This window comes from Parasteatoda tepidariorum, chromosome 9 (assembly GCF_043381705.1).
Source record: "Parasteatoda tepidariorum isolate YZ-2023 chromosome 9, CAS_Ptep_4.0, whole genome shotgun sequence".
Taxonomy (NCBI): Eukaryota; Metazoa; Arthropoda; class Arachnida; order Araneae; family Theridiidae; genus Parasteatoda; species Parasteatoda tepidariorum.
Window position 1 is genome coordinate 61730479 of NC_092212.1, and position 26395 is coordinate 61756873.

Below are 26395 nucleotides of genomic sequence, written 5' to 3' on the forward strand. Positions count from 1 at the left end.
TATATATATATTTCTCTTACACGGCGACAAAAAAAAGCCTCATTACAACTCCCCGAATGGCAACGCTAGAAAATCGACCAATGATTGCCGCTAAAAATGTCACATGCCAAATCTAGCTGAGGTGGCTCGCCATATAGCACTTTTAAAAACGGAAACTGAAATAACCAAAGAGAGCTCTTCCGAAATTCACCCTATCAGCTGCGGCAATCTCATACTATTAAGATAGGCAGAAGTTAGTAGTCTTTGTTGATAGATATCTATTTTAGTATTTTGTGGGACGCGCTTTTTTTCACGAATTTATGTATTACGAATTTATTTGACGATTTTTGATTTATATCACGAATTTATTTGTTTTATTATCATTAGTTATTCATTGAAAAATGAGTCTCAGTCGAGCTGTTACGCTTTAAGATTTTATACTATAGCACATTTCTAATAGGTTTAACGAATTACATGTCATTTATTTGAATTCAAATTGATTTTAATGACTTAGTATTTACTAAAAAGATGAAATTTTTTTTTAAAAAAAGAAGTTGTTACATGGATTTGAATGATTGTTTTGAATTCTTAGAATTTTGTGCATTTGCAATGTACCTAATTTAGTAGCGAGCGAAGCAAACCATAAAAGATTGAATAAATAGCAATTTTAGGAAGTTGGCGAGCGTTAGCGAGCAGGGGGCGCAGTCCACTAGTATTCACTAACTTCAAAATGCTTTTTTCAATTCCTACTATTAGTTCACACTCTCCCTATATATATATTTATATATATCTTGTTCAAATTTTCAATCGTTAATAAAATACTTTTTATTCATACACTCAAGTTTAAAAACAGTAATACTTGATATTAATACAAAAATAATTAAGGTTAATAGGAATTTTTTTTTCAAAAGTTGTAGTTTGGGCCCAATATGGATATCTGAAGTTCTGCCCTTTTATAAGCGGTGAACCGTAGCCGTACTCGTGAATTAATTAAAACCGATTTTATTTATATATAGCTCAGGTATTACGAGAAATAATTTAAACCATTTAAAAAAATTAGTTTAGTTTCTTTAATTAAAATAGAATATGCACAGCAAGTTTTTTAAGACACCTTAAAATGGTTTGTGTGCTACAAATGAAAATAATAAAAGAACCATCACAAACGGCTTGCATATGAATGCTCTTAGATCACAAGTTTCTAGTGACTAAAGGAAACACCCTGTATCATTTTTGCATTCTCGAATCATAAACAATAATAAAGAGAGAAAAAATGGCAAAAGGGAGAACGCAATAAGTTTACTGATGCTCTAGATACGGTTATTTTCAAAAAAAATTTCACATTGAGCAACATCTTTCCACGTTCTTGGAATTAGGTTTGGACATAAAAGCCTTTTGTTCCACCAGGAGGACAAAAGAACGAGATGGCAGAAGAGAACTTAATTATTGATTCGGGAACGTCGAAACATGAACACACAAAGATAATTTTCTAATTGTTCTTTTTTGTTTTATAAGTTAATGCAGCCCGATATAAAAAGTTTTTATGGTCCCGTCAGAACTGTTAATTATCTGTTTATTTCACACGCCTATGATGAACAGCTAAGAAATTTATAATTCATTTATAGCGGATTCAAAAAATTTTCAGATATTTAAAAGAAAATTTAACAAAAGTTTTAATTAATTTTATACGTTCGAAAGCATATGATTATAACTTAATTAAAAAGGAAATTATAAGTATTATAAAAGATTGCTTTAAATGGGTCATTTCGTTGGAATAAATATTACCAGTGGTACCAAAAAAAAAAAAAAAANAAAAAAAAAAAAAAAAAAAAAAAAAAAAAAAAAAAAAAAAAAAAAAAAACAGGAACATGAGACAGTGAATTGGTTGCACAGAAATTTCAATTTTTAAATGCAACGTTTATCAAAAATGAAGGAAATTAAAAAGATTAACATTTAAAAAATACCAAAAAGGTTGGAAAATGAAAAGATAAACAAAAAAAAAATTCTTTATAGGGACACAATCACTTCGTAATATGTAGAATATTTAAAATTATATTTAACATCGTGATTAAAAATTTCGTTATAAGACGACATTCACTACAAAGATATTTCGTGTTCTTCGTTACTCTACAAAGGTGTAGTAATTAATTTAAAAAGCAAATCAAGAACTATAGCAATCACCTTTTAACAATGCTACTGCATTATGCTACGATTTTGGATACAGCCGGTTCACTATAGTTCGGTCCGACTGTATTTTCCTTAATTAAAATTAATATTCCCCTAATTTTGATAGTTTATCAATCGTGATTCTTGGTTTAATAAATTCAATTTAGTAGATTTTTATCCACCACTATTTCTACATAATTCGTAGGCTTATATAATTCACCACTTTATAGTACTTATGTCATGCTATACTTTTTAAAAAGCAGGCAAAAATAGTCAAATATTTTCAAAATTTACTTAGTTATTTATCGTTTTTTTTAATTATTTTGGCGTGTCTGGAGCATCTGGCATCTCTGTACACCCATTAAGTGTTAAAATAATTAAAAATGAATGCTTTTAAAACTTTGGAAGTAGTGTTTACAAATAATGAAGAATTGTTTCCCAAAAATAGTTTATTATAATTGATAATTTGACGATTTCTGATTTAAATTAATTTATTCTTCATTTGATGTCTAGCTGACAAATAAGATCTTTATCTTTACGAATTCATGAGGCTGTTGAGCAGGAGTAAAAATAAATATGTTTCCATGCATTCAATGATTAGATAACAATTTTCATCATTTTAGTTAGAAATAATTTGTTATAACTAGTGGGCTGCGCCTCCTGCTCGCTAACGCTCGACAACCCCCGAAAATTGCTACGCAATCTTATATGGTTCGCTTTGCTCGCTACTAACTTAGGTACATTGCAAATGCACAAAATTTTAAGAATTCAAAACAATGCACAAAATTCTAAGAATTCAAAACAATCATTTCGACAAAATACTAAAATAGTGATCTTTCGACAAAGACTACTCACTTCTGCCTAGCTTAATAGTATGAGATTGCCGCATCTGATGCTCACTGGTTATTTCAGTTTCCGTTTTTAAAAGCTCTATATGTTGGCATGTGACATTTTCAGCGGCAATCATTGGTCGATTTTTCAGCGTTGCCATTCAGGGAGTTGTAATGAGGCATTTTTTGCCGCCGTGTAAGAGAAATAGTAACGTAAACAAAACAAAGCAAACGTTGCCACCGGCGGAAAAGAAATACAGCCAAAATTTGGGAGCCACGTAAGAGAATTATATATATTAGATATTGTATTTTATAAAACTTAATATTAAGGCACTAACAAGTTATCAAAGATTTGTTTGGTAAGTGTACATTTTTTTTTTAAATTTTAAAAATCGATTAAATTAAAAAACTTGATTTTTACAAACACCTAAACTCTAATTATGCCATTTAGTTTCAGCCTTCCCAACGGTGAAATTATGGTGGCGCCTATAAAAAGAGGAGCGAATTTAAGTGGTTTTTACTATATTTAAAATAGTGGGGGGGGAGAGAGAAATAGGTGTTAGAAAGGAAGTTGAATAAATTCTGCGAATTCAAGACAAAATGCTTAATCTCAAGAAAGTTATTATAAAGCGTAGGATAAATTACGACATTCTCAAAAAGAAAAAAATAAAGAAAGAAAGAAAATAAAATAAATCATAATGCTGAACGAAGTTAATGTTCTGGAGCATTCATTGCAAGTGAACACAACAAGTCTTTTTGTAAAGCTTTAGACAAACATAAACGGACCTTTATCAACAGGTCAATGCGCAGAAAGGCAATGGAAATGCGCTGAATGTTGAGTTTCGTCAGATGCGCATAAAGCATAAATCTCAACCCCCTTTACAATAAGAATTTAATAAAAAAAGACACATATAAATGATAAACACTTCTTTAAACGTCTACTTGAATTCCATTTTAGATAGGAGTTGTATAAACATATAAATCAAAGATATATGTTTTTACGTAGATTTTAAATTATAATTTAAAATCAACATGTTTCGCAGTTATAATCAACAGGTCAAAATATATAAAAAGAGAATTCCACAGTCAAATTTTTACACCATATTTAGATCTACATCATATATAGAGACAATTAAATATTTCCGCAATACATACAGCAGAGTGGTTGACAAAATCATGATCATGTTCTGAAGGAAGGAAACAATTTAGAATATATTAGAATAGATATAGCAACTTCTGTTCTTAAAAATGAAGTAGGACATTATAAATCCCTTTCGTTAAACTACAACAACCGTTAACACACTTCAAATTGTTAATCGTTATAAATCGTTTGCATCTTTCTATACATTTCCAGGCCTCTTTTAAAAACTACATAACAGTATGCACATTTCTGAACTTCTGCCAACAGAAAACAAACACGAAATTAAATCTATACAAAGCAAAAAAAAAAAANAAAAAAAAAAAAAAAAAAAAAAAAAAAAAAAAAAAAAAAAAAAAAAAAACTTATAAATTTGTATCAAAATTTCAACTATTAAAAATAAAATAAAAAATAAAAAAACGACAAATCCGGATTCAAAGAATTTTAATCACAAAACGAATTTTGCCGATAGCTTTATTACAAGAATTTAAGTTATTTTCTTTAATCTTACATTAACTCTGTTGTCCCTTAATAGAAGGAGAAAGAGTAAGCTCATTACTTATACAATAAATAAGTTAAGACGAGCGATAATTTAACACAACTCACCAACTACATTTCCGTAATATTATTCACCTATGAACTGTAAATAGCATCTAATTTTATTCCGAGAATGATTTTGACTGCACTATTTATTTAAAGAATCGTCTATCTTTAAAGTAAACAAACTAAGTAATAAAAAAATTGCATTTTTTGTTAATTTTAAAAAGTTTATTTCACGCGTCATATACAGAACTTACGGTGGAATCAGATCGAGATAAAAGGCTCTGGTATATTATATGCACAAATAAAATTTATATATATAAAAAAAAAGAGTTACTGAACATATTAAGACAATAATAACATATTGTTTTGAATAAAATAAACTTAAATATATTTTAATAAAAATTGTACAAAAGGTCCTCACATGCAAAAAACGTTTTATGTACAAACACAACTTGTGAATTACTGAAAAGACGATCATATATGTTATACATTTTCGAAATTGATTACTTATCGTCACTTTCAAACCTTAATTATTAATAATAATTGCTTTTGTTAAAATTCTATTAACGCATATGAAATTCTACAACAATAAAGACATTTCATAAGATCTGAAAAGCATTTTGACAAATGTCTGGAACAACTGGCAAACATAACTTGCACATGTTAAAAGAACATTTTGTAAAACCAAGATCGTTTGCATATGCAAACGACCTTCACGCATATGCCATCTAATGTTTGTATTCGGATAATAATCACTTTAACTTATTCCTCGTTTGCACAGTTACAGTCAGAAGGAGAAAAAAAGCAATAAAATACAAGGAACTTGAAAATATATGCAAATCTTCCTCTTTCTTACACATTCTTAGCAAATACTATCAACTATTAATAGTAAGAAAGAAAATAAATATAATATAAAGCAATGCAAAAAATAACATCGTGAACAAAAGAATTTTAAAATATATTTTCTACACAAGGTCATAAGGAACACAAATACTCACATAAAAAAGAAAAAAAATTCCCCCTTTTGGCGGTTTTTTCAAGCTATGCCCATTTGACAAGGTTAGTTGGGCGGTTTCACGCATGAGAATCAAAAATATATTTTTCCAACTATATAACTCAGAATTAGCGTTTCAAAAGAAAATAAACTTTAAATAAAGAAAGATTTATGCTTTTTTTCCTTTCGTTCCTTACATGCAATAAACTTAAATCTTAAATGGGAATATTTAAAATTTCTCGGCATTCAGCGTGTAAAATAAAAACTCGTGTTTAATTTTCTTACCCCTGCTATTTCTTCAATTTATTTTTTAACAGCATTCCCAAAGATTTAATTCTGTTGAATCAAAGATGTGAATAGAACATTTTGCCTAAGGTATTACATCGCCTATCTGTCAAATCACTGATGTACGTGAACGCAGATGGTGATGGATTGTTCATAAAAAAAAGTTTTTCTTTCGAATTATCAATCATAATTATCACCACCATCATGAATATTGTCAATAATTATCAATTTATTATTAAAAGATGGTATTCACCATATTTTCTATGATTCTCGTGTGTATTTTCTGTGAGTATTAATTTGAGTTAAGTAGTTTAACATTAAGTATTTAGGTTTGATTAAAATACTATCCACAAAAATTCCGTATTAATTTAAGCAAGTTACACACAAATATGACGTTTTTCGATTTGCAATTACTTTTCATTATTTTTTCTTTTTCGATGACTTATTTTTTTCCGTAATGCCACATATTCATAATAATTTCTTGCATTATATTATGACTGGAAACTAAATATATATTTTTCATTAATATCTAACAAGGTGTAGGTATATTTTCTTTTGACTTATACTTACTTACATCTTAAATACTTACATCTTTTTTTTTCTCTTTAATTTCAAAATTAATTCCAAAAAAAGATATGATTAAACTTTTCTTTTCTTTTCTAAAGATTAACATAATTAGGCAAAATATATTGTCAGAATTCATCACCAAACAAGATAATTTTTTATCAGTAAAAACAAAATTGCCCATCTGTCAAAAAATAGTCACTAACCAATAGTTTGAAAATATGCAATTTAGTTCTTGTTCACAAATTAAACACCATAGTTCTCATTAGCAAAAGGTTTCCGACAATTGTATAACTAGTTAAGTTGAAGAAAAAAAATGATCAGCTGTTTAAAATAACATTTCTTATTGTATTATATAAAAATGTAATCGTATTCGAAAATTAAAAGTAAATATTTAAAATAATGTCCTATCAACGCTTTGAAGAAAATTTTGGAAAATAATGAAGTATTCGACGTGATAATTAAATTAATTCAGTAACTTTCTTTATGTCCATAACTTGGTACAGAAAAATAGCTTTTAATTCTAACAAATCTTAAACATTTCGGGATTACTGTACTGTTTGATTTTTTTTTTCTCATAATCTATACAACTTCTATAACCAATCAATAGCAAGAACAATTTTAATCAGCATTCAACTATCAACTACGACAAGTATAAGTAAAGTAGCATCAAAAGAGCTGGCGTGAAGCTACCTCACAATTGAAAATGAAGGAAGGAAAAAAAAAAGTCATTACCAACGTCCTTCATTGATTATATGATTGATTTCCGGGTCGGATGCTACTATTATCTATCCGACTTACGGTGCATTGAATGTAGTTTCATCTCTTAGGTTTTAAATTCTGAAACAGTCATTATTGATTTTTATTCATCGTTTATTAAATGAAAAAACAATAAATTGTTTTTCGTTCTTTTTATCAATTACTTTATTTCTATAAATTTCAAGTTATTCACTTGAACATCAGAAGAAGTGTGATTTTCAGAATTCGATTAATGTAAAAGTTAAAATAATAGTAATAATAAATTTATCGGGGGAATTATCGCAGAATCAAGTGTCACAAAAGTATATTTTTAATGATTCATAGCTTTCAATGAATGCTAATGTATTTTTTTAATGTAATTTTTTTCGATTTTAAAAACTTCTGCAATGTGCAATATACAGGCTTCACAGTGGTGCAAAATTGAAGTCAGTAGAGTATTTTAGAAAAAAAATAAATTCATTTTTTAGTGCAATACATATTTACTAAACTATATTTAAAAGGAATAAGGAAGGAAAAGGATTACAATATTTCTTAGAAAATATTTCTTTACCAGTCCACTACAAGAAAAAAATTAAAGAAAAAAAAGAAGAAGAAGAAAGGAAATAAAAAGCAAACCTCAACGTTTAACTTGTCAGGAATAAGTTAATTAGAAATGAATTTAAAAAACGGTGCAATTATGCGCATACATACATACAGTGAGAAATCTCGAAACCTAAATTTTCCTGACTTCATAAATTAAAATAATTTCTCAATATAAAATTTTAAAAGAAAATTGATATTTTCGTGCAACAATAAATTACTTTAAAGCTAAGTCGTGCATAATCTACATACTTAAGAATAAATGTATATAAAAATAAACAGATAAACGTAATACATGGTAACATAATCAAAATAAAAATGGAAAAAAAATATTGAGAAATGAAACCACTATTTTTAATCAATAGACTATTAAACCACTATTTTAAAAAATATATCAAAATAAGTACTTTTGATTTTGCAATAGTAAAATGTAATGTATAAAAAATTCCATTGTAATTTGTGCCAAGTTTCTTTTTCATAAGATAAACTACTTGAATAACTGATTTTTTATTTTATTTTAGTTACTATTATTAAATAAAATTTAAAAAAAAATATCGAAAATATAAATCTTTTGATTCTTAAAATTTATAATTTAAAAACTCGCAACACTTTTCGTATATACACAATGCACATAAAAATCAAGAACATCAGGACAAAAAGCTAAAAAATCAGGATAAATGAGGACAAAATATTTTTGAACAAGAAAATCAGGACAAGTACGAATCCTGCAATATATTTTTAAAGATTAGCATTTATTAGCTTATGTAAGAATTGCTTGGAATCCACCTGACAACAAAAATAAGGAAGTCACAAACCCCTTCCTTCCCAAAATACTTATTTATTGTAATGTCAGCATATTACGTACGCGTTTCTTTTTTTTTCTTTCTTTAGCAGCTAGCGACTTTTGCCTATCATCGTAAGCAAGTATCATGATATTATCATCGTATATCATGATATTTTTGTTCGAATGGAATTTTTTTCCAAAATATTTTTTTTAGATTATTTTAAAAAATATGTTTAAAAATATATAAAAAATTATATAGCAATCTTTCTTCTGATTTTTTTTTTAAAAAATTTAATATATTTTCTACGATGTAGAAAATTTATTAGCTTTTGTAAGAATTGTTTAAATTCCCCTACCCTGTCAGCAAAATTAAATGCTAACAACTTTTCTCCTCAGATATTTCTGTTATGGGCAGTTCCAATATTACGTGATCATATTTTCGGTAATTTCGGACTCCCCCTTGTTAGCAAAAATAAGTAAAGACCCTCCCATGCTTACCTAAGAAATTTGAAACGCCCCCTTGTTTTTTGCTTCAACTTTGTCTTTTACTACAGTAATATTTTTTTCGGTTTAAGCTGTAATCAAAATGTGTAACTTCGCATTGAACAAAGATAACATTTTCATTAATTTTTAAAATTTTGAGAAGAATATTTCTGTTGGAATCTTTTAAATTTTCCGCTTGTGGTTCAAAACTGTTGACCTTGAAACTTCTTTCGTGACAAATTTTCTTTAATTTTTTTCATCGGCCGAAATAAACTTTCATTCCACATAAGAAATTTTTCTAAGTATTATTTCCTTTTGTTAAATTTTTTTATTTTCCTTTTTAAGAAGATTTTGTAAATAAAAGTATTTCAATATTTTACATAAACATTGCTCATACTCCTCCTATACCCTTGTCAACAAAAATAAGCATATCAAAAACCCCTTTAACCTGTTAGGTGCTTAAGTAACATTCGAATTAGTTTGTATAAATACGACCTCTTACGTAAGAAAATAAACATCTGTATCTAACTAAAGCTAATCTACAGTGTAATCATAAAGGTAAAAAAAAGTTCTACTACGACAGAGAATTACTAATTGAGTCTTAATTCATTTAGTGATATAACTAAACAAAGGATTTTTTTCATCGTAACTAAACAATTACCATCTTATATTAAACTAATGAACATACCCCTGATATGAAAAACTTTGTGATCAGTATTTGGCGACTGAAAAGAGGAAAATACTAATAACGTTCTACCCATCTTTACATCGCGCGTTTTTCAATTTTGGTCTTCGGAAATACACTATACAGTAAGAGGTAAGTGTTATAGTTTTAACGAAAAAATGAACCTAAATTTAATGTTCAACAAACTTCCATAACACAAAACAGATGTAACAGCTATTTCAAAAAAGAACATTTTTTAAAAAAACTCACCTTTACAGCCACAAGATCGAGTGGTGCGCTGATGCCGATCAGCATATCGTATCATATTATCAAATAGCAATATCCAATCAGTATCCTCGTCCCATAATATATTTGTGCCATTGGGAGACAACAAACCTTCGAATAATTTAGTCTCACTTTTGGTTGAATTCGAATCAATTTCTTCAGATCTGCTTTTACCGGGGAGCAACAGCATTTGATCGTCACCCAACCACAAGGTTGGATTGGCACCAGCAGCTCCTTCAGTTGGAGATTCTAAATTAGAACTACTATTACTTTGAGCACTATTAGTTAAAGTACCTAACCCGTTATCAGAAGAACACAAAGTACTATCACTGTCTTCCGAAAATCTAACAGAAGTGGACGAATTGGACGTTGGACCATGTTTATGGGAAGACTCAAAATGAATATCACTAAGAGAAGATGAGTTATCACTATGATCTGAGGAATGCTTTTGTACCATTGCATCTCCACTATTGTATCCATAATCTGTAGAATGTTTCCTGGCAAATGCATCTTTTATAATATTATCACCATGATCTTGATCAAAGGAATATGTTGGAGCTATTGCATATCCACTGCTATTATCACTATGATCTGATGGATGTTTTAGAGAAGGTGCAGATCCTATACCATTATCACTAAGATCAGAAGAATGCTTCAGAGTTATGTTATCAATATGATTTGTGGAATACTTTTGGGCCATTTCATCTCTAATGTTATTATCACTATGATCCGAAGTATGCTTTTGGGCCATGCCACCTCCATTGGAGATAACAGATTCGTTAATTAACATGTTGGTATCACAAGTATCTACGCTGTCACTTGCTGCCAGCACGGCTTGAGCAGGAGCCACCACATTGGAACTTTTGCCATCGTGGTGTTGTTCGATATGTGTGCCGTTTGTCGAGTTGTTAGATGTTGACAAACACACCGCCGCATCGTTGCTAAGTGCACTTCCATTAGTAACTATCGGTTCTTGTTTTGGCGTCGTTGTTGGCATGAATTACAATAAGCTCTACTAAATTACAGCACCATACTAAATAAAATATTGAGTATTTATTTAAAAAAAAAGAAATATCAATAAAATATTTCCTTTTCAATTCCCAAACACAATATCCGATATATGCAAATCGAGAAGCTGTCACCGGTAAATCACACTCGGTATCCTTGACACACAGGCAAATGTGAATGGGTATAAAAATATAAATGCATCCAGTGAGTCAGCATGCCGTTTGAGAATCGTGCTATGTAGTGAAAACACTTTCACCCGTTTGTTTGTAAACTAGGCTACGACAACGCTGTTTGGAATGGCAGGCACACTGTTTCTGTCACCCCTTCTCCCTCACACCGCGGTCTACGGCATTGTCGCTCCACCCCCCAGCTGTTCAGGTCTTCGCGACGGCCTATCAGAGAGAAAGAGCGCTCTGTCGATCATTGAAGAGCGGAATCTTTAAGGGAGCGGTGTAAAAATTGCTCCGTAATTATTTCTAGAGGCGATTTTTTTTTATATATATTTCTCAATGCTTTATTAAAAAATAAGGATATTTTCTAGGTGGAAAATAATAATTCTTTTTCCATCATAGTCTTCTCTTGTACAATTAAAAACATATTAACATTATGCGTTCATCATGCACACTGCCGTACAATTGAAAAATAACCGTAAGCGACAAAAAATTCAAAATTGAGATTTTTATATATTTTTGGCATCTTTGTATAGTAAGCTATATATTGCAAAAAAAAATAATAATAATAATAAAATAAAAATTCAAAAATAAATTTTGTTTAATCAGTTTTTAGAGATTCTATTTCGGCGTTCAGAATTAGTAATAGAAGGAAAATTGTCAAGTCACTTTTTTCGAAATCAATCGTGAAGCATTTGCGTCGAATTGCACGGTTGTACAGGGAAACAGTTCTATTTCCTATAGTACAATATTAAAATAGTCCATTTAACAGTATTTTAAAATAAAAATTAAGCAGAGTTTAAAGTGCATGGGTGCATTAACTAATATTGTGATAAAATTACTGTAATGTAATGTCAACATGTACAGGGAAACAGTCTTTATTTTCGATAATAAAATATTATAAAAACTAAACAATTCAAGAAATATAGCCCATTTAACAGCATTTCGAAATAAAAATTACAGAGAGTTTTAAGTGCAGGAGTTCAATAACAAATATTGTGATTTTTTTGTGATAAAATGACTACCTGATAAAATAATTTCAAAAAGTCACAAAAGCAAATATTGTGATCCTTTTGCGATTAAGTGTGATAATATAATGTCAACATGTACATGGAAACAGTATTCTTTTCTATAGTAAAATATTAAATTAAACATTCAAAAGCTATTGCCTATTAGACAGCATTTTGAAGAAGAAAAATTACGAGGAGCTAAAAATTGCAGAAGTTCAATAACAAATATTGTAACTTTTTTTCGGGGGGGGGGGAATTATTACGATTTTTTTTAATAATCAATCAGTTAATGTTCACTGCTTTCAAGGAAATTCAATAAATACAGTCAAATGCAGCTGCAATGAGCCTGGTATATATAGTGAACACTCTGTTGTAGTAAACATTTTAGTAGTCTTTCATGATTCTTTTGAACTTTCTGATGTTATTCCATGCGCTTATAGCGGACAGTTGAAAAATTGGTAGTTCGTTTATAATGAACTCTAATTTCATTTTCAGTTTTCTTTTTTTTTTCTTCTTTACTTTCTTTAATTTCAAAATTGAAGAAGTTGCTATTGAAAATGGCGGCATTTCTTTACATTATGCCAAATAGACATGTTACAATGTTCTTCACTTTTAAATTAAAACTAAAGCGAAAAAGTTGTAATGCAGCACATCCTTTTTCTTACACCCCGCCCCTCCATAATCAAGAATAATAAACTCCGCATATTTTATCTCAAAAGTAAAATCGTCATTAAATATCCGTTTTCCCTGTCGAAAATGAGGACAGGAAAATACTGAATTCTTTATCCGTTGCTGATCCGGAAATTGGTCACCCCTGCTACCTACATTGGTCACCACCGGAAATTCTATATAAAATCAAATTGTAGTCAATCGAAAATCACTAATTTCTTCCATCTTTTTAACATTTTATTATATATTTCATTTGTTAATAATGTATAAAAAAAAATTGCGTACTATCGATATCACTATTTCTAACAACAATGTTGTCATATGTTAAAAAATGATTTTTTTAAAGTATTTTTATATAGGGAACCAACAACTTATCACTGGGTCCGCAAACAGTTCACTATAGCGAGATTCGACTCTGTATCTTCCTGCATGTCTCTTTTCAAGCAGACAAACGAAAAGAAAAAAAAATACTGTGTTTAAAAACATTTTTCACGGGAGTATAAATGAGTTTCATAGACTGCATTTATTATTATTTGACTCTTAAATTTTTTTTTAAATGTTAGTTAAATTTAAGCGAGAGGTGGTTAAAATCTCATCAAGGAGGTTCAAATCGAAGAAATAAGTTCACTGAGATATAAGACTCATGAATAGAATTAGTCAAAACCGATTCGAAACACTGACTTCTCAATTTCGAACTGATGGATTGGAAGTATAAGAATTGAACCATTATTTATATCTATGCATAGATATGATGAACAGTACATAAGTTGGATCTCGTTGGATATCGTGCCAGAGAAGAGATGTCAGGCTAAAATAAATCATACTAAATTCTTCAAAAAACAACTAAAGCACCTTAAAATTTATTTAACAAAAATAATAAAAACTTTCTTTGTAAAGAAACGGAAACAAGTCAAATATGACTCAAATCACATCATGACAAGCTTTTGAGTATAAGATAACATTCCAAAAAGAAAAAAAATATTCTTTCGTTTGATTTTTACTTCATTCATATAATTCCGTAAGTGGAGCAAAAAGAAAAAAAACATAGAAACGAAGAAAAAAACCACAAAAATATTTTCTTTCTGTAACTGTCAGAGATAAAAAAGAAAACATCGATAAAGATTAAAGAGCAAATATTTACTTTCCCTATTTTTTATATTTCAAGTCCGGAAAAAAAAAATTTCTCAAAAGCATCAATATACATTTCGTACTAAGAGACCCTTAACAAGACTTTTTTTTTCTTCAAAAAAGAAAAATACACTAATTTCGCATTTTCTAATTCTTTTGTTTCACATGAAATTATAAAACATTAGTTGAAGGCATATTATAGATTAATACAAACTACATTTAGAAATATCTATTAAGTTGGATTACCTTCCGATTAGTTAAAAAAGAATGTAACAAGGTAAAATTTGCCAAACATTTTCTCTAATCGATTCCAACTATTAGAAAAAAAAGTTATTACAAGTTAAATTCGATACACGAAAAAATCAAATGGACCAAACATCTTTAAATAAACCATGCTTCACACAATTAAGTAAAAATAAATTTTAAAAAATTTATGTATTGCTATTTTTTAATTTATAATTTAAAACAAAAAAAAAACAAATGTGTAAAAAATCAGTAAAAAATTTTTCTTTTGACATTTTATTGGATACAACAAATAAAAGTGAAATGATTTGATAACACACTCCTAAATCAAGAACATTTTTTTTAAAGTGGATACATGGTCCTATATTGAATATACTTTGATTATTGCTTATTCAATAAACTTGAGTAACTTAATTTTCAAAAAAAAAAAAAATCTACGTTAGAGAAACAGGCATTCGAAAAAAGGTACATCAAATTTAATATGGTTAGAAGGCTTCAGAAAAATGCTGGTACTGCGGACGAACTACTGATACTGAGGGCGGGAAAAAAAAGTGAAGAACATTAGCATTGAAAAAGTTTCTTGAGAAGGCCAGAAGCCGCCCAGGGCGATTGATCCAATAAAGTACAAAAAAAGCAGTCATTTCATTGCATACACTCAGAATATATTGACTATTTTCTAAGCATTTTTTAATACTACGTGAAAATTAGGGCACAATTTTCATTCGTAAGAATCGAATATCAGATTCGTATAACACAACCATTTCAGTAAAAACTTCAAACAGTAAGGGAGGGAAAAAAATCGGGAAAGGAATGAATTTTTTTTTTAAAAAAAAGGCAAAGATTGATTATTTATTTCGAAACATCTATATTACATACAGTGGTACTAAAAATAAGATAAGTTTTGTTTTAAGGATTCTTCACAAAAAACTAAACCTCCAACGAGAAACATTTCATAAAACCCTAACCTCAGAAAAATTTCGTTAATTTCAGAATTTGGAATATAATCCTAGCACAAAACCTTCCTTTTTATTTTTATTAACAGCCTATGGTTCCCTATTTGATTGATTTTGCATCCTTACATTGTTTCGGATCTGAGTTTTACAGATCAAAATTACTTTCTTCTGTTTTGCCTTTCTAATAATAAAAATACTTTAAAAAAAAAAAATCAGACCTTAATATTTGGCAAACAATTTTTACTTAATTCAAAAATCAGGATCCTGGCTAGAAAAACTGAATTGGTTCACTATCATATACAATCAAAGCTTCTTCGTGTCGAATTCCAAAACAACGAGTATGAGTTAAAAACAATCTGAAAGATATACGCAGCAATTTGACCTAGAATAAGGCTTTAAAAAAATTCGACAGAAAATTTGCATAAATCTAATCAAGCAAGAAGCGATTAAATTATACGATATCGCTTTTGATTGAGTTATCCGCAAACACGCCCACTGTAATCGAGCCGTCATCAAAATTAAAGTATTGATGATGTGTATATGGGAAGAAGTCATAAATTTTATTTCGGTTTGCAATGCAGTTAGAAATGGAATGTCATTAATTAAATGAGCTAATAAATATTAGTTGTGACTACGCCATTATTCTACAATGCACACTTTCATAGGAAATATATTTTATAATTTCCCTTTACAATTATTAGAAAAAGGAAAAAAATTTCCTAGAATTATGTATTCTGTGGTGTTTAAAGTAATGGAAGTATTGGATTTACAAAGCAATGTAAATCGAGGAAAGATAGACTTACAAACCTATAAATTTTTTTAAATTTAAAAAAATAAATAAATAAATAAAAAAAAGATTTTTTTAATAAGTTATTTATTCTGTGGTGTTTAAAGCAGTGTTCTCCCTAAGCGTTTTTAGAAGGGGGGTCAGTTGTGCCTGCCCTATGATCTCCATAAAGGAGGCCACTTTGTCCTTAAAAACACTGCCTTTTTATTCATATTCCATTTTTTTTTAATTCACTGTTTAAATAATAATTACATACTGGTAAAATTATCTGTGTTTAGGTCAAATTCTGATTATTATTACAAATATTTACTTTGGTAGGACTAATCTAAACTCGTTAAATTTTTAGAAATCTCTCTTCTTTAAGGGAGGGGGATACTTTTATTTTATATCCGTCGTTGAACAATTTTGTTGTCCAATTTTGGGTTTACGACTCCCAATGTTTAACTCCGTAACCTTGTAATTTTGCAAAAATCCAGAAGACAAGGAAACTCCTGGATCAGTACCCTCAGAGGTTTGATTTGTTATGAGAACATGGAGGCCTTTGAGACTCGATAGATTTAACGTACATCAGTCACCATTTACTACACGGGGAGTCTTCGGCCGGCGATGATCGAATCCACGACCTCTTGGACATGGGTCCAGTGCCCTACCAAATTCTTTTATGCTTTAATTTTTAAATGTTTATGTTTTCATAATTTTCAGTTTACTTCTTTTGAAATTATTTATGCCAAAAGATTGCCAATTAGCATGCCTTTAATTATTTTGGTAGACTTCAACTTTTTCTTTCATTCTGATAATGGGAGATAATTATTTTTTGAAATATACACATAAAATAGTATAAGAGGGTAATTTAAAAATTGTTGAGAATCAAATTCAGTTATTCAACAATATTAGACATTTTGATAAAATTTTTACGGTGTTGAATGAGTGCCCTTTTAAAACTTATAGAGCCCTTAACTGAGAGGCAGCGGCCCTGCTTTTTTTTTTNTTCTTTTTTTTTTTTTTTTTTTTTTTAATTCCTAGGGAGAGCTCTGTTTAAAGTATTACTACTAGTCCCCAATTGACAATAGAACAAAAAGCTTTGTAAAACGAGCATTCCCTTTACAAAGCTATATCTTCCTTCGCAATAAAAAAAAAATTCTTTATTCTGTGGTGTTTATAGGTGATAAAGTTCTAGATCTACAAAAGAAGCCATTAAAAAAAAATTTTTTTTTCACTAATCCCGTATTTTTGTATTTATGGTAAGACAAGATACAAATATTAAAAATGATTGTTTACAATGCTAGAACAAAGAGCTTTGTAAAATTTGGATGAATCGATCTATATACAAAACTATATTTTCTCTTTGCAATAAAAAAAATTATCCTATAATTCTTAGTTTTTGTGGAAAGGTAGTACTAGTCACCGATTTATAAATTTAGAAAAATACCTCTTCAACTGAAAAGCTGAAATCAATACACAACAAATCAATCATTGCATCATTTTATTTCAATTCTTTTTTTTATTATGGTTTTTAACTCAATTGTGCTAACAGTCCCTTTTTAGGGACGATTTTCAAAATGCATAAGCTCACAGGAATTATTTCACAACATAAAATAAATTTACCTAAATAATTTCTTTCAAATTTTTTTATCGGCAGCCCTTACAATTGCAATTGCTTAGTTAAGAATACAAACATTTTTATTTTTAAGTCAAACGTAGTTTATAGCATTGATTAAAAGAAAAAATGTTTTATTTATAAAATAATTAATTTGTAATGAGCAAATATTTTTGCAAAAAAATACCTTTTTCTTGGAAACTCAAATATTATTATATTTATAACAATTTTTGTTAATTGTCAATTTCACTATTTTTTTAAGTAATTTTTTGTTTGATTACACACTAATTAATTTATACACTCTTAATAAAATAGTATATTGATGAAGAAAATCTCACTATAAATTTGCGATTTGGAAAAGTTTTGGCCTAGAACGTGCTCTATCTTTCGATTCTTCAATGAAATCTCCTTAATTCTAATAAAAAGAATTATCATTTACTCCTCGATCTTTATTACTACAGAAATTATGTTTTCATAAAAAATAAAGAAAAAACATTTAATTTGTTTTGAAAGCAGCGGATGTTTAAACGAAATAAATTTTCTAACAAGAGAAAATTCATTTGATCGAGAAAGTTACACCCCTCAATAAAGTGTAGAAAAATTAAAAAATTCGTAAGTAGCCGCGGCAGAAAAACTAATAAACATTTTCTTTAACACTAGATTGCATAAGGAAGTCATTTTGACTGCTTTTAATTTCAATTAGAAAAACAATGATGTATATAATGACACGATTTATTAGATTTTTGTACAACATATAATTTTTTTATTGTTAATATTTACAAATAACTTATTATATAACTGTAAATAATATAAAAAATATTAAAAATTAATATTAAACAAATTTTTTTACCCATTATTTATTCTTTTACAATCCAGTCTTTTTGACTGCTTTTGGGCAATAATAGGCAGGGGTCTGTTTAGAAGAAATTTGGGTCCGTTAACGGACCCTTCACAAAATATTTTAACTTAAAAACGGACCCTTCACAAAACGATTTTTCTTTCAATCGGACCCTTCACAAATTTGTTTATCTTCATAGCAATTTTGTTAATCAAATAAACCCTTCCCAGGGCAGAAAACAAGAAAGATGGATGTAAACGAATTAAGCTTTTGTCTTCGGCAGACAATTCTTCCATTATTCGTCCGAAATTAATATTCTGCGTTCAGCAATATAGGCTAAATACCAAATATTTGTATGTTGCATCTCTAATTTAGAAGCAGCAATTGCTGTTTATTTTTGAAAATTTAATTCTTTTTTTCATTATAATTTTACTGTGTTGAGTATAATCTTGTATCTATTTAAAATTTAAAAACTCTTTGAAGTTTTTTGCAATAACCGGACCCTATTTGCACAAATTCATAAAAGCGGACCCTGGGTGAAAGAATGTGAGAAATTTTTTCACAATTTCACGAAAACCGGACCTTTCACAAAATGTCTGAACAGACCCCTGATAGGTATATGAGCAATTCTACAAATAAACGCCAGTTAGGCGGCCAAAAAAAAATTTAAAAAAATTTGGAGGGCACACTATTTCTAAATGAATTTTCTTCTTCCTTACACCCTAAAAAGTCGAGAAAAAATCGTGAACATGAAATTTTTTCTTTGTGACATACTTTAAATGTGACATACTCTTTCTGACATACTCAGATAAATCTGAGCCGTTTATTCAGATAAAACGATTTTTACATAAATATAATATTATTATAATGTCTCTCTAAAATGTATTTATAGAGATTTCATAGTATAAGATTATATTTTAGTATAAAAATTGGCGTTTATTTGTAGAATTTCTCATATCGTCGCTTTGAAACTAAACCGTGGTAACTCAAAAAAGCAAATTTTTCAGGAGAGCAATTTCTATCTAATGCTAATCACGCCAATGCGATAACGATTTATCTGCTCTCTAAATTAATTTTATTGAACTATGAAGATAATACTTTTTTTCTCTAAAAGGGTGATTTTTTTTACACAAAATGACCCAAATATCTCATTTTTCGATTTTTTTGAGTTTTACGGCGATAAAAGCGACGATATGAGCAATTCTAGAAATCAACGCAAATTAGGCAAACAACAAAAATAATTTTTTTTTTGGGGGGGGGGCACTCTATTTCTACATGAATTTTCTTCTTTTTTACACCCTGAAAAAGCAAGAAAAAATATTAAACATGAAATTTTTTCTTTGTGACATACTTTAAATGACAAAATACCAATTTTGAATTTTTCCCGATTTTTTCAATTTACGAACTTTGATTAAATTTTTTTAGTTTTTTTTTATACTAAAATATAATCTTATAGTATGAAATCTCTATAAATACATATTAGAGAGACATTATAATAATATTATATTTATGTAAAAATCGTTTTATCTGAATAAACGGCTCAGATTTATCTAAGTATGTCAGAAAGAGTATGTCACATTTAAAGTATGTCACAAAGAAAAAATTTCAGGTTCACGATTTTTTCTCGCCTCTTTAGGGTGTAAGGAAGAAGAAAATTCATGTAGAAATAGTGTGCCTCCCAAAAAAAATTTTTATTATTTTTTGGCCGCCTAACTGGCGTTTATTTGTAGAATTGCTCATATACTAAGTTTCAGTCTTTCTAGTGTTATTTTTAATAAATAAAAAACCTATAAAATTCATTTTATAAATTTTTTTATAAAACTACACAATAAAAGTACACATTTGACCAGTTACTTATTCCAAAATAAATTCTACATCCAGCAAAACAATATCTTGGCAAAAATCGTTTTATTTCTGGCACAAACCCAGCAATTTTTTCCGCTTCCCCGCGTGACACACTCCCTTTTCTACCTTCGATCCCCACTGATCTTCTGGGATCCGCTCTTTAATAGCCCTATGCTTCCTGAATTTAAGCTAAGCGCCCCCTTTACCCATCCCATTCGAATGCAGACGCACGTGAGGGGGCGGCATTCATTTTTCTTTTCTCTGTTAAAATCGTTTGGGTTCTCGGAAAATGTACCGCTACAAAAATCGAAACCGTTAGGTCACTTTTTTCGAATTAAAATTAACAATAAGATAATGACAATGCCTCAACCGGGATTGACTTTTTGGAGACAAAAACTAATTTTTGATATTACAAGAGTCAAAACTGATGGAACTAACAAAAACTGGTTTAAACTTCTAAAACTTAGGCATGAGAGAAACGTAATGTAAAACCGCAATCAAGTAAAACTGAAAATATAATTAAAATTGTTATAAAAATAGAAATTGAATTTACTTATTTAAATAAACTTCATTTAATTTTTTATCCATATTTGTCACGGGTTCTGAATCAAATCGAATGTATTAAATCTAACTAAATCTTTTCATAGATATCCTATGCCTTTATTTTAAAAGGATATTTAATAATAAATAAAAATAAAAAAAAGACAGGAGAAAACATGATTTATAATTTTAAAAGCGTCTACGAGATGATTCTTGTTCCTGATTTATTAGAATTTATAGAGAAAACTATAAATAATTTCCTAGCTAGAAGGAAAAAAAGTATTGAAAAAAGAAATTTACAAAGTAAACTTATTTATCTTTATAGTAGAGGAAAATTTCCATGAAAACTCCGCATATTCTAAAATTATTATTCGGAATTTATTATTTTCTTTTTTTTAAAGAAAAAAAAAATTGTAAATTTTGACTTATGAACCACGACACCTTATTATCAGCTGACTAAGTAATAAAGAAGCAAAGAATTTTTCTAATAACTTTTCTAATTTGATTGTCTTTCCTAAAAAATGAGCAATAATTTCAAATCCTAATTAAAGAAAACTTTAGGTGAGAAATATGTACAGATATGAAACTAAAACTTCTCTTTTCAGAGTTTCAAAATTAGTTCAAAAGTTCGTTAATCGATGGCGCTGCTGAGAACTAAAAATTTATGTCTTTCTGGACTAAAATGTCTACATTAAATGTCTCTTCGCATTCTGAGTGTTCAACTTAACGTTATTTTGTTTTGCTATGCAAGAACCATAAGACATAGAAACTTGAAACTACTAAGATGCAGGGGTCCCCCCCCCTGTGCCCACTTAAAGCTTTGGGGGGGGGGGGAATTTTCACACTAAATAAAAGTTTTTACACTAAATAATAGTTTGGGGGGGGGGGATTTAGACGAGAGATTTTTTTTTTTTTAAGTGAATGCGCCCAAGAGCTTGGGCCACTGCTAAGATGTGTAGAAAAGTGTAGAGGGATTAGATGGAATAAAATTAACTTTCGATCTTTAGTTCGAGAATTATCAACTTTTAAACTTGTAGGTGAAAATACCATACGGGCTGCTCTACAGGTTGTTGAAATAAAACTACAGAATTTGGTATGCTGAAAAAGAGGTACGATGTTAATTTCTTTATAATTTTAACAATTTTTTTTTTTACCATTTCTAATTTGTTTAAAAGTTTTGGCAATTTTAAGTGCTTTTTTACAATTTTTTCCCACTTTTTTTTCCAGCTTTACGTTACATTTGGTTTTGCTGTTCAAAATCTATATGAAAGAAAATTTATAAGATCTATGGCATGAACTACATTAAAATATCACATTTCTCTAATAAAAAACTATGGAGTTTAATGTAAGTTTGAAGATAACAATTGAAGATAGATAATTTTAATAGGTTACCCATCTTATATTGGAAACAGATCTAAATTAAATCTTGCTTTTTTTCGATAGCCTCAACCATCACTGAAATTCAATCGCATGTAATAAAATGATGTTTGTTACATGATTTATTAAAGAGTCATGCTGTTTTATTCTAAAATGTTCAAGATTCTAGAATGTTCATTAAGTTATCAAAATTCTCATATAAGGTTTAAAATAGAAAATAAAATGTTCCAAGCTTCCTTAAAGCCAAAGTTAGAGTAATTTCAGCTTGTGTGCTTATGTTTTCTTATAATGTCTAAACAATTATTTTCACTTTGAAGTGGTTATTTTAAAATAAATTTTGAAACCTTAATATAGTTACAAAAAGTTTATTGTATGGATATGGTCTAATATGCATACATCAACGAAATTACTTGTATTAATAATTTTATTTAATGAAATCTCATGTACACAAAGTATGCATCCTATTCATTTCTTAATTTTAAAATTTATCTTGTTGCCCAATATTTTTAGTATAATTCTATAAAACTATCTTAATATAAAGAACACCCACTAATAGTAGAATTCAGGCTCAGAAAAAAAACAAATTAGGACACTTTTTTTCAAAAAAATCTTGACATTTTTCGGAACATCATACATATAGAGTACTTTTAAAAAAGACAAACCAAAGTATAACTTGCTCTACTTAAGTACAATAAAAGCAAATTTTATCGCAAAAGAATAATAACTATCTTTAATTTTAGAATTACTTAATTTAAGTCAGAAAATTTTTACAGTTTCCATCATAACTTTAACAATATTGACCAGTATATTAGAATAACCAGACTGATAAACATATTTTGGCAAAATTAATTATTAGCACTTGCTGCAGGACAACTAAATATAACATATGGCTGTAAAAAGATTGCCTTCAGTTTGCCAATTTTTTCTCCAAAAAATGAACATTTTATTATTATTTTAATAAATATGGAATTATTATGAATATTTTATTACATTCTTTATTATTAATAGATTATTTGATCCTTTAAAGCTTTCCCATCTTTCAAAAAATGGCCACATGTTTTAAAAGTGGCTTCTTTAAAAATGCCACAGCTGATCAGTAGCGATATAGCCTAATTTTGCCCGATCCTAAACAGAACAACTCAGTCATTTCAAATTAATGTATGAACCATTTTTATAGACCTGTTCAATTAAATAAAAATAAACTATGTCAATTAGTCAATATTCCCTCATACTAATGAGCAATTCAAATCTTTAATTGAGTTAAAGATTTTCTTCCTGATCAAATAATTCTAATATGGTATTTTAATAATCTTGAAATGTAAATATGCCACATCTTTGTACAAAAGTAATCCTCATGCATGTTCCCTGAATTTATCACATAAAATTCTATATGATTATTGCATTGTTGATTGAAATCATTTCAAGAATCAGATGAAAGAGACGAATTAATAATTAGGAAATTACTAAAGTCCGCCCTACAAGATTTGTTACTAAATTTGTTAAAAATAATAAACATATGACACCTGAATGCATCACTATAAATATTTGATTACATGAAATTGTTAATAATTTCTTTTTCATAGCCTGAATTCAAAAAAAAAAAATTTAAACAAAGAATCCTGTGCGTAAGGCTATGTGCATGAACCACATAATTAATTAGTTGACAGATCATAAACTGGTACAATCGAATCTTGCGATTTCTAATAGCATTATTCAATAAAATAAAAATATGTATCAAAAATCAACATATTTTGATTCGTCAAATCTATTTTTTAAAAACCAACATTTGTATTCTAATGAAATGGGAGATTCTGAACACACACAAAAATTAGGAATATCAGAGCAAATAGGGCAAGATATTTTTAATAAGAAATATCAGGATGACTACAAACCCCAGAAAGACTATAGTTTTGATAAATAAAAAATAACTGATATATTAGTTCAGCTAAGGTTTAATATCTGCATAAGCCATAAATGATGAAATCTCAAACATTTATTTGTTTACATACATACTTGAGAACAATTTTATCTCTTCCTTACTGTGAAATTAGCATCTCTTCATGAATACATTACAAATTATTTAGAAAATTCAACAACAATAATCTCTGTAGGCCATTTGGTTGCACTATTATCAGTGACCTTGTAAAAATAATATCCAAGAAAATCTCACTGTAACAAGATATAGTAGTAGTACCATGACAAGTAGACCTCCTAGACTCAAGAACTTCTATTAATATGGTGTCCCCTTTTTTTCCAAAACTTCTTTTTAATGCAATACAAATATTAACCTATGAAGCTTCAGCTTAAACGAAACAGTAAAGTAAGCCTTAGTTCTATTATTATACTTTTACTTCATGTAAGATGATGCAATGTCAGCATAGTGAAGATAAGAAAATTAGTAAAATATAGCTCAGTGGTTGAAAAACGCTATTTTTAAATAAGCGAAAGTAAAAATAAATCTTGTAAGACACCCAATGTATATCTGATTATGTTTTTCTTGATAGACTATGAATACACACTGAAAGTCTTGAGGGGAAAAAATAAGGCATACTGTAGCAAACAAATGTAACATATAAATACAATATGAATTTACAGAACTGTGATTTCTCCTAAAATTGTGTTGTGTCCTTTACTTCTAATTTTGTATTAATAAGGGCAGTTTTGAGGAGAACTCCAGACTAAAAGTCTGAGGCTGTCTGCTACTATGGTAACAAGCAAGAGCATATTTCTAATGGTGGTGAAATGGAAGAAAGAAAGTGTCAAGTGGTTTACTCACGCCAGCCAATATCAAGATTAAGACAAAACTATTCCCCCCCCACACACACACCCCTATTTGAAGGGTCTTTTAATCGTAACCATAGTACCCGCCAGGAAGCAAGACAGGTGTCTGGAGGAGTTCTCCTGAAAGCTGCACTATAGCTGAATTGATTAAATAGAAAATTAAACAGAATAATCACAGAAGCTCAAAAAGAAAGTTTAATGGCACGAAAGGCAGATTTGGGTATACTAGGAGAAACATATCTTAAGCTATGTCATAAATATGTATAATCTTTGTTTATAACATATTTCAAAGAGCATTTATTATTTGCCACAAAAATTTTTCAAAATTTCCAGTTAAACAAAAAATTGACAAACTAAATAATGTGATGTTACAAATTTGCAGCCATTAGTTTTGATAACCAGATAGCAAGCAGAGCAAGAAACACAGTTGTCTCAATAAAATTACAACAAGGCTACCGGAAATTGATAAGCAGCATAGTCAAAAATATAATATTTAAGTACATTTAACTGCAAAAATAAATTGGGTAAAATTGATTTCTTTCTAGATTTTTTTAAACCTGACTTAGTTCAATATTGTTGTAAAACTCTGCTTAAAACAAATGTTCTAGGAATTTTTTTGACATTGGAAGTCTGATGAATCTATCCAAGTACGCGAAAAATTTAAACAAAAGAAAGTTCGCTCCAAAAATCAGTTTGACAGGACATTTCAACTTGGCTTAGCAAAAAAAGGGATCAAGAGTCATACTGGAAAATCGAAATAATATTGCTACAATGGCAGGAAAATTTACCAGCCTTAAATCTAAATAAAAATCTTTTACCAAAATTAATAAAGCATCTTAGGCAACAATAATTTTTATGGTCTTTTGAAACAAATAAGTATCAAGCATAAAAGTGAAAAAAGAACAAAAAGTTTGAAACTGTCTCAAACCACAAAAAAATAAAAAAGCATGTAAAACTATTTTGCACAAAAAGAAAACAATTAATATACTTACATACTAACTTTTAAAAAAAGATACTCAACTTAAAGTGTGCATTTGCAGCTCCAAAAGCATTAAGTTTTATATATAAATGATAATTAAAAAGAATGTAATAAAGTCAACCAACAAGACAACATAGACATATGAAATTTTTTTCGAAACTCGTGAATTTAACCAAGCGACGATAGAATCTCATACAAGAAGTAAATTAGGACTTAGAGATCAACTTATCTTTTACAGCTGGATTCCCTAATTTTAAAACCCAAACTTTTATAAAATTGCATGCAATAATGCTTAGTATATTATTTTTTTATGAAGTAAACTTTAGAGTTAAGAAACTTATCAGATCATTAACACAGGGTTCTAGTTAAAAAATGTATTAATAAAATATATAAACTTAATAGCTACATTTTAAACTAATT

At 28.7% G+C, this 26395-nt stretch overlaps 1 protein-coding gene across 40 annotated transcripts in view; it reads right to left on the reverse strand.

Moving 5' to 3' along the window:
• Positions 1-26395, reverse strand: part of LOC107450600 (chromosome bows) — a 190303-nt gene that overhangs the window by 93364 nt on the left and 70544 nt on the right. For 8 of the 40 annotated variants that reach the window (XM_071184991.1, XM_071184982.1, XM_071184979.1 and 5 more), the window contains exon 1: positions 10036-11381. The exons of 22 other annotated variants lie outside the window; for them this stretch is intronic. In XM_071184991.1, coding sequence (XP_071041092.1) covers positions 10036-11047 — 1012 coding nt within the window. In that variant the 5' untranslated portion in view covers positions 11048-11381. Of the gene's footprint in view, positions 1-10035; positions 11462-26395 lie in introns of those variants that run through there. 10 more of the 40 variants (XM_071184983.1, XM_071184989.1, XM_071184990.1 and 7 more) reach the window with 4 other exon arrangements.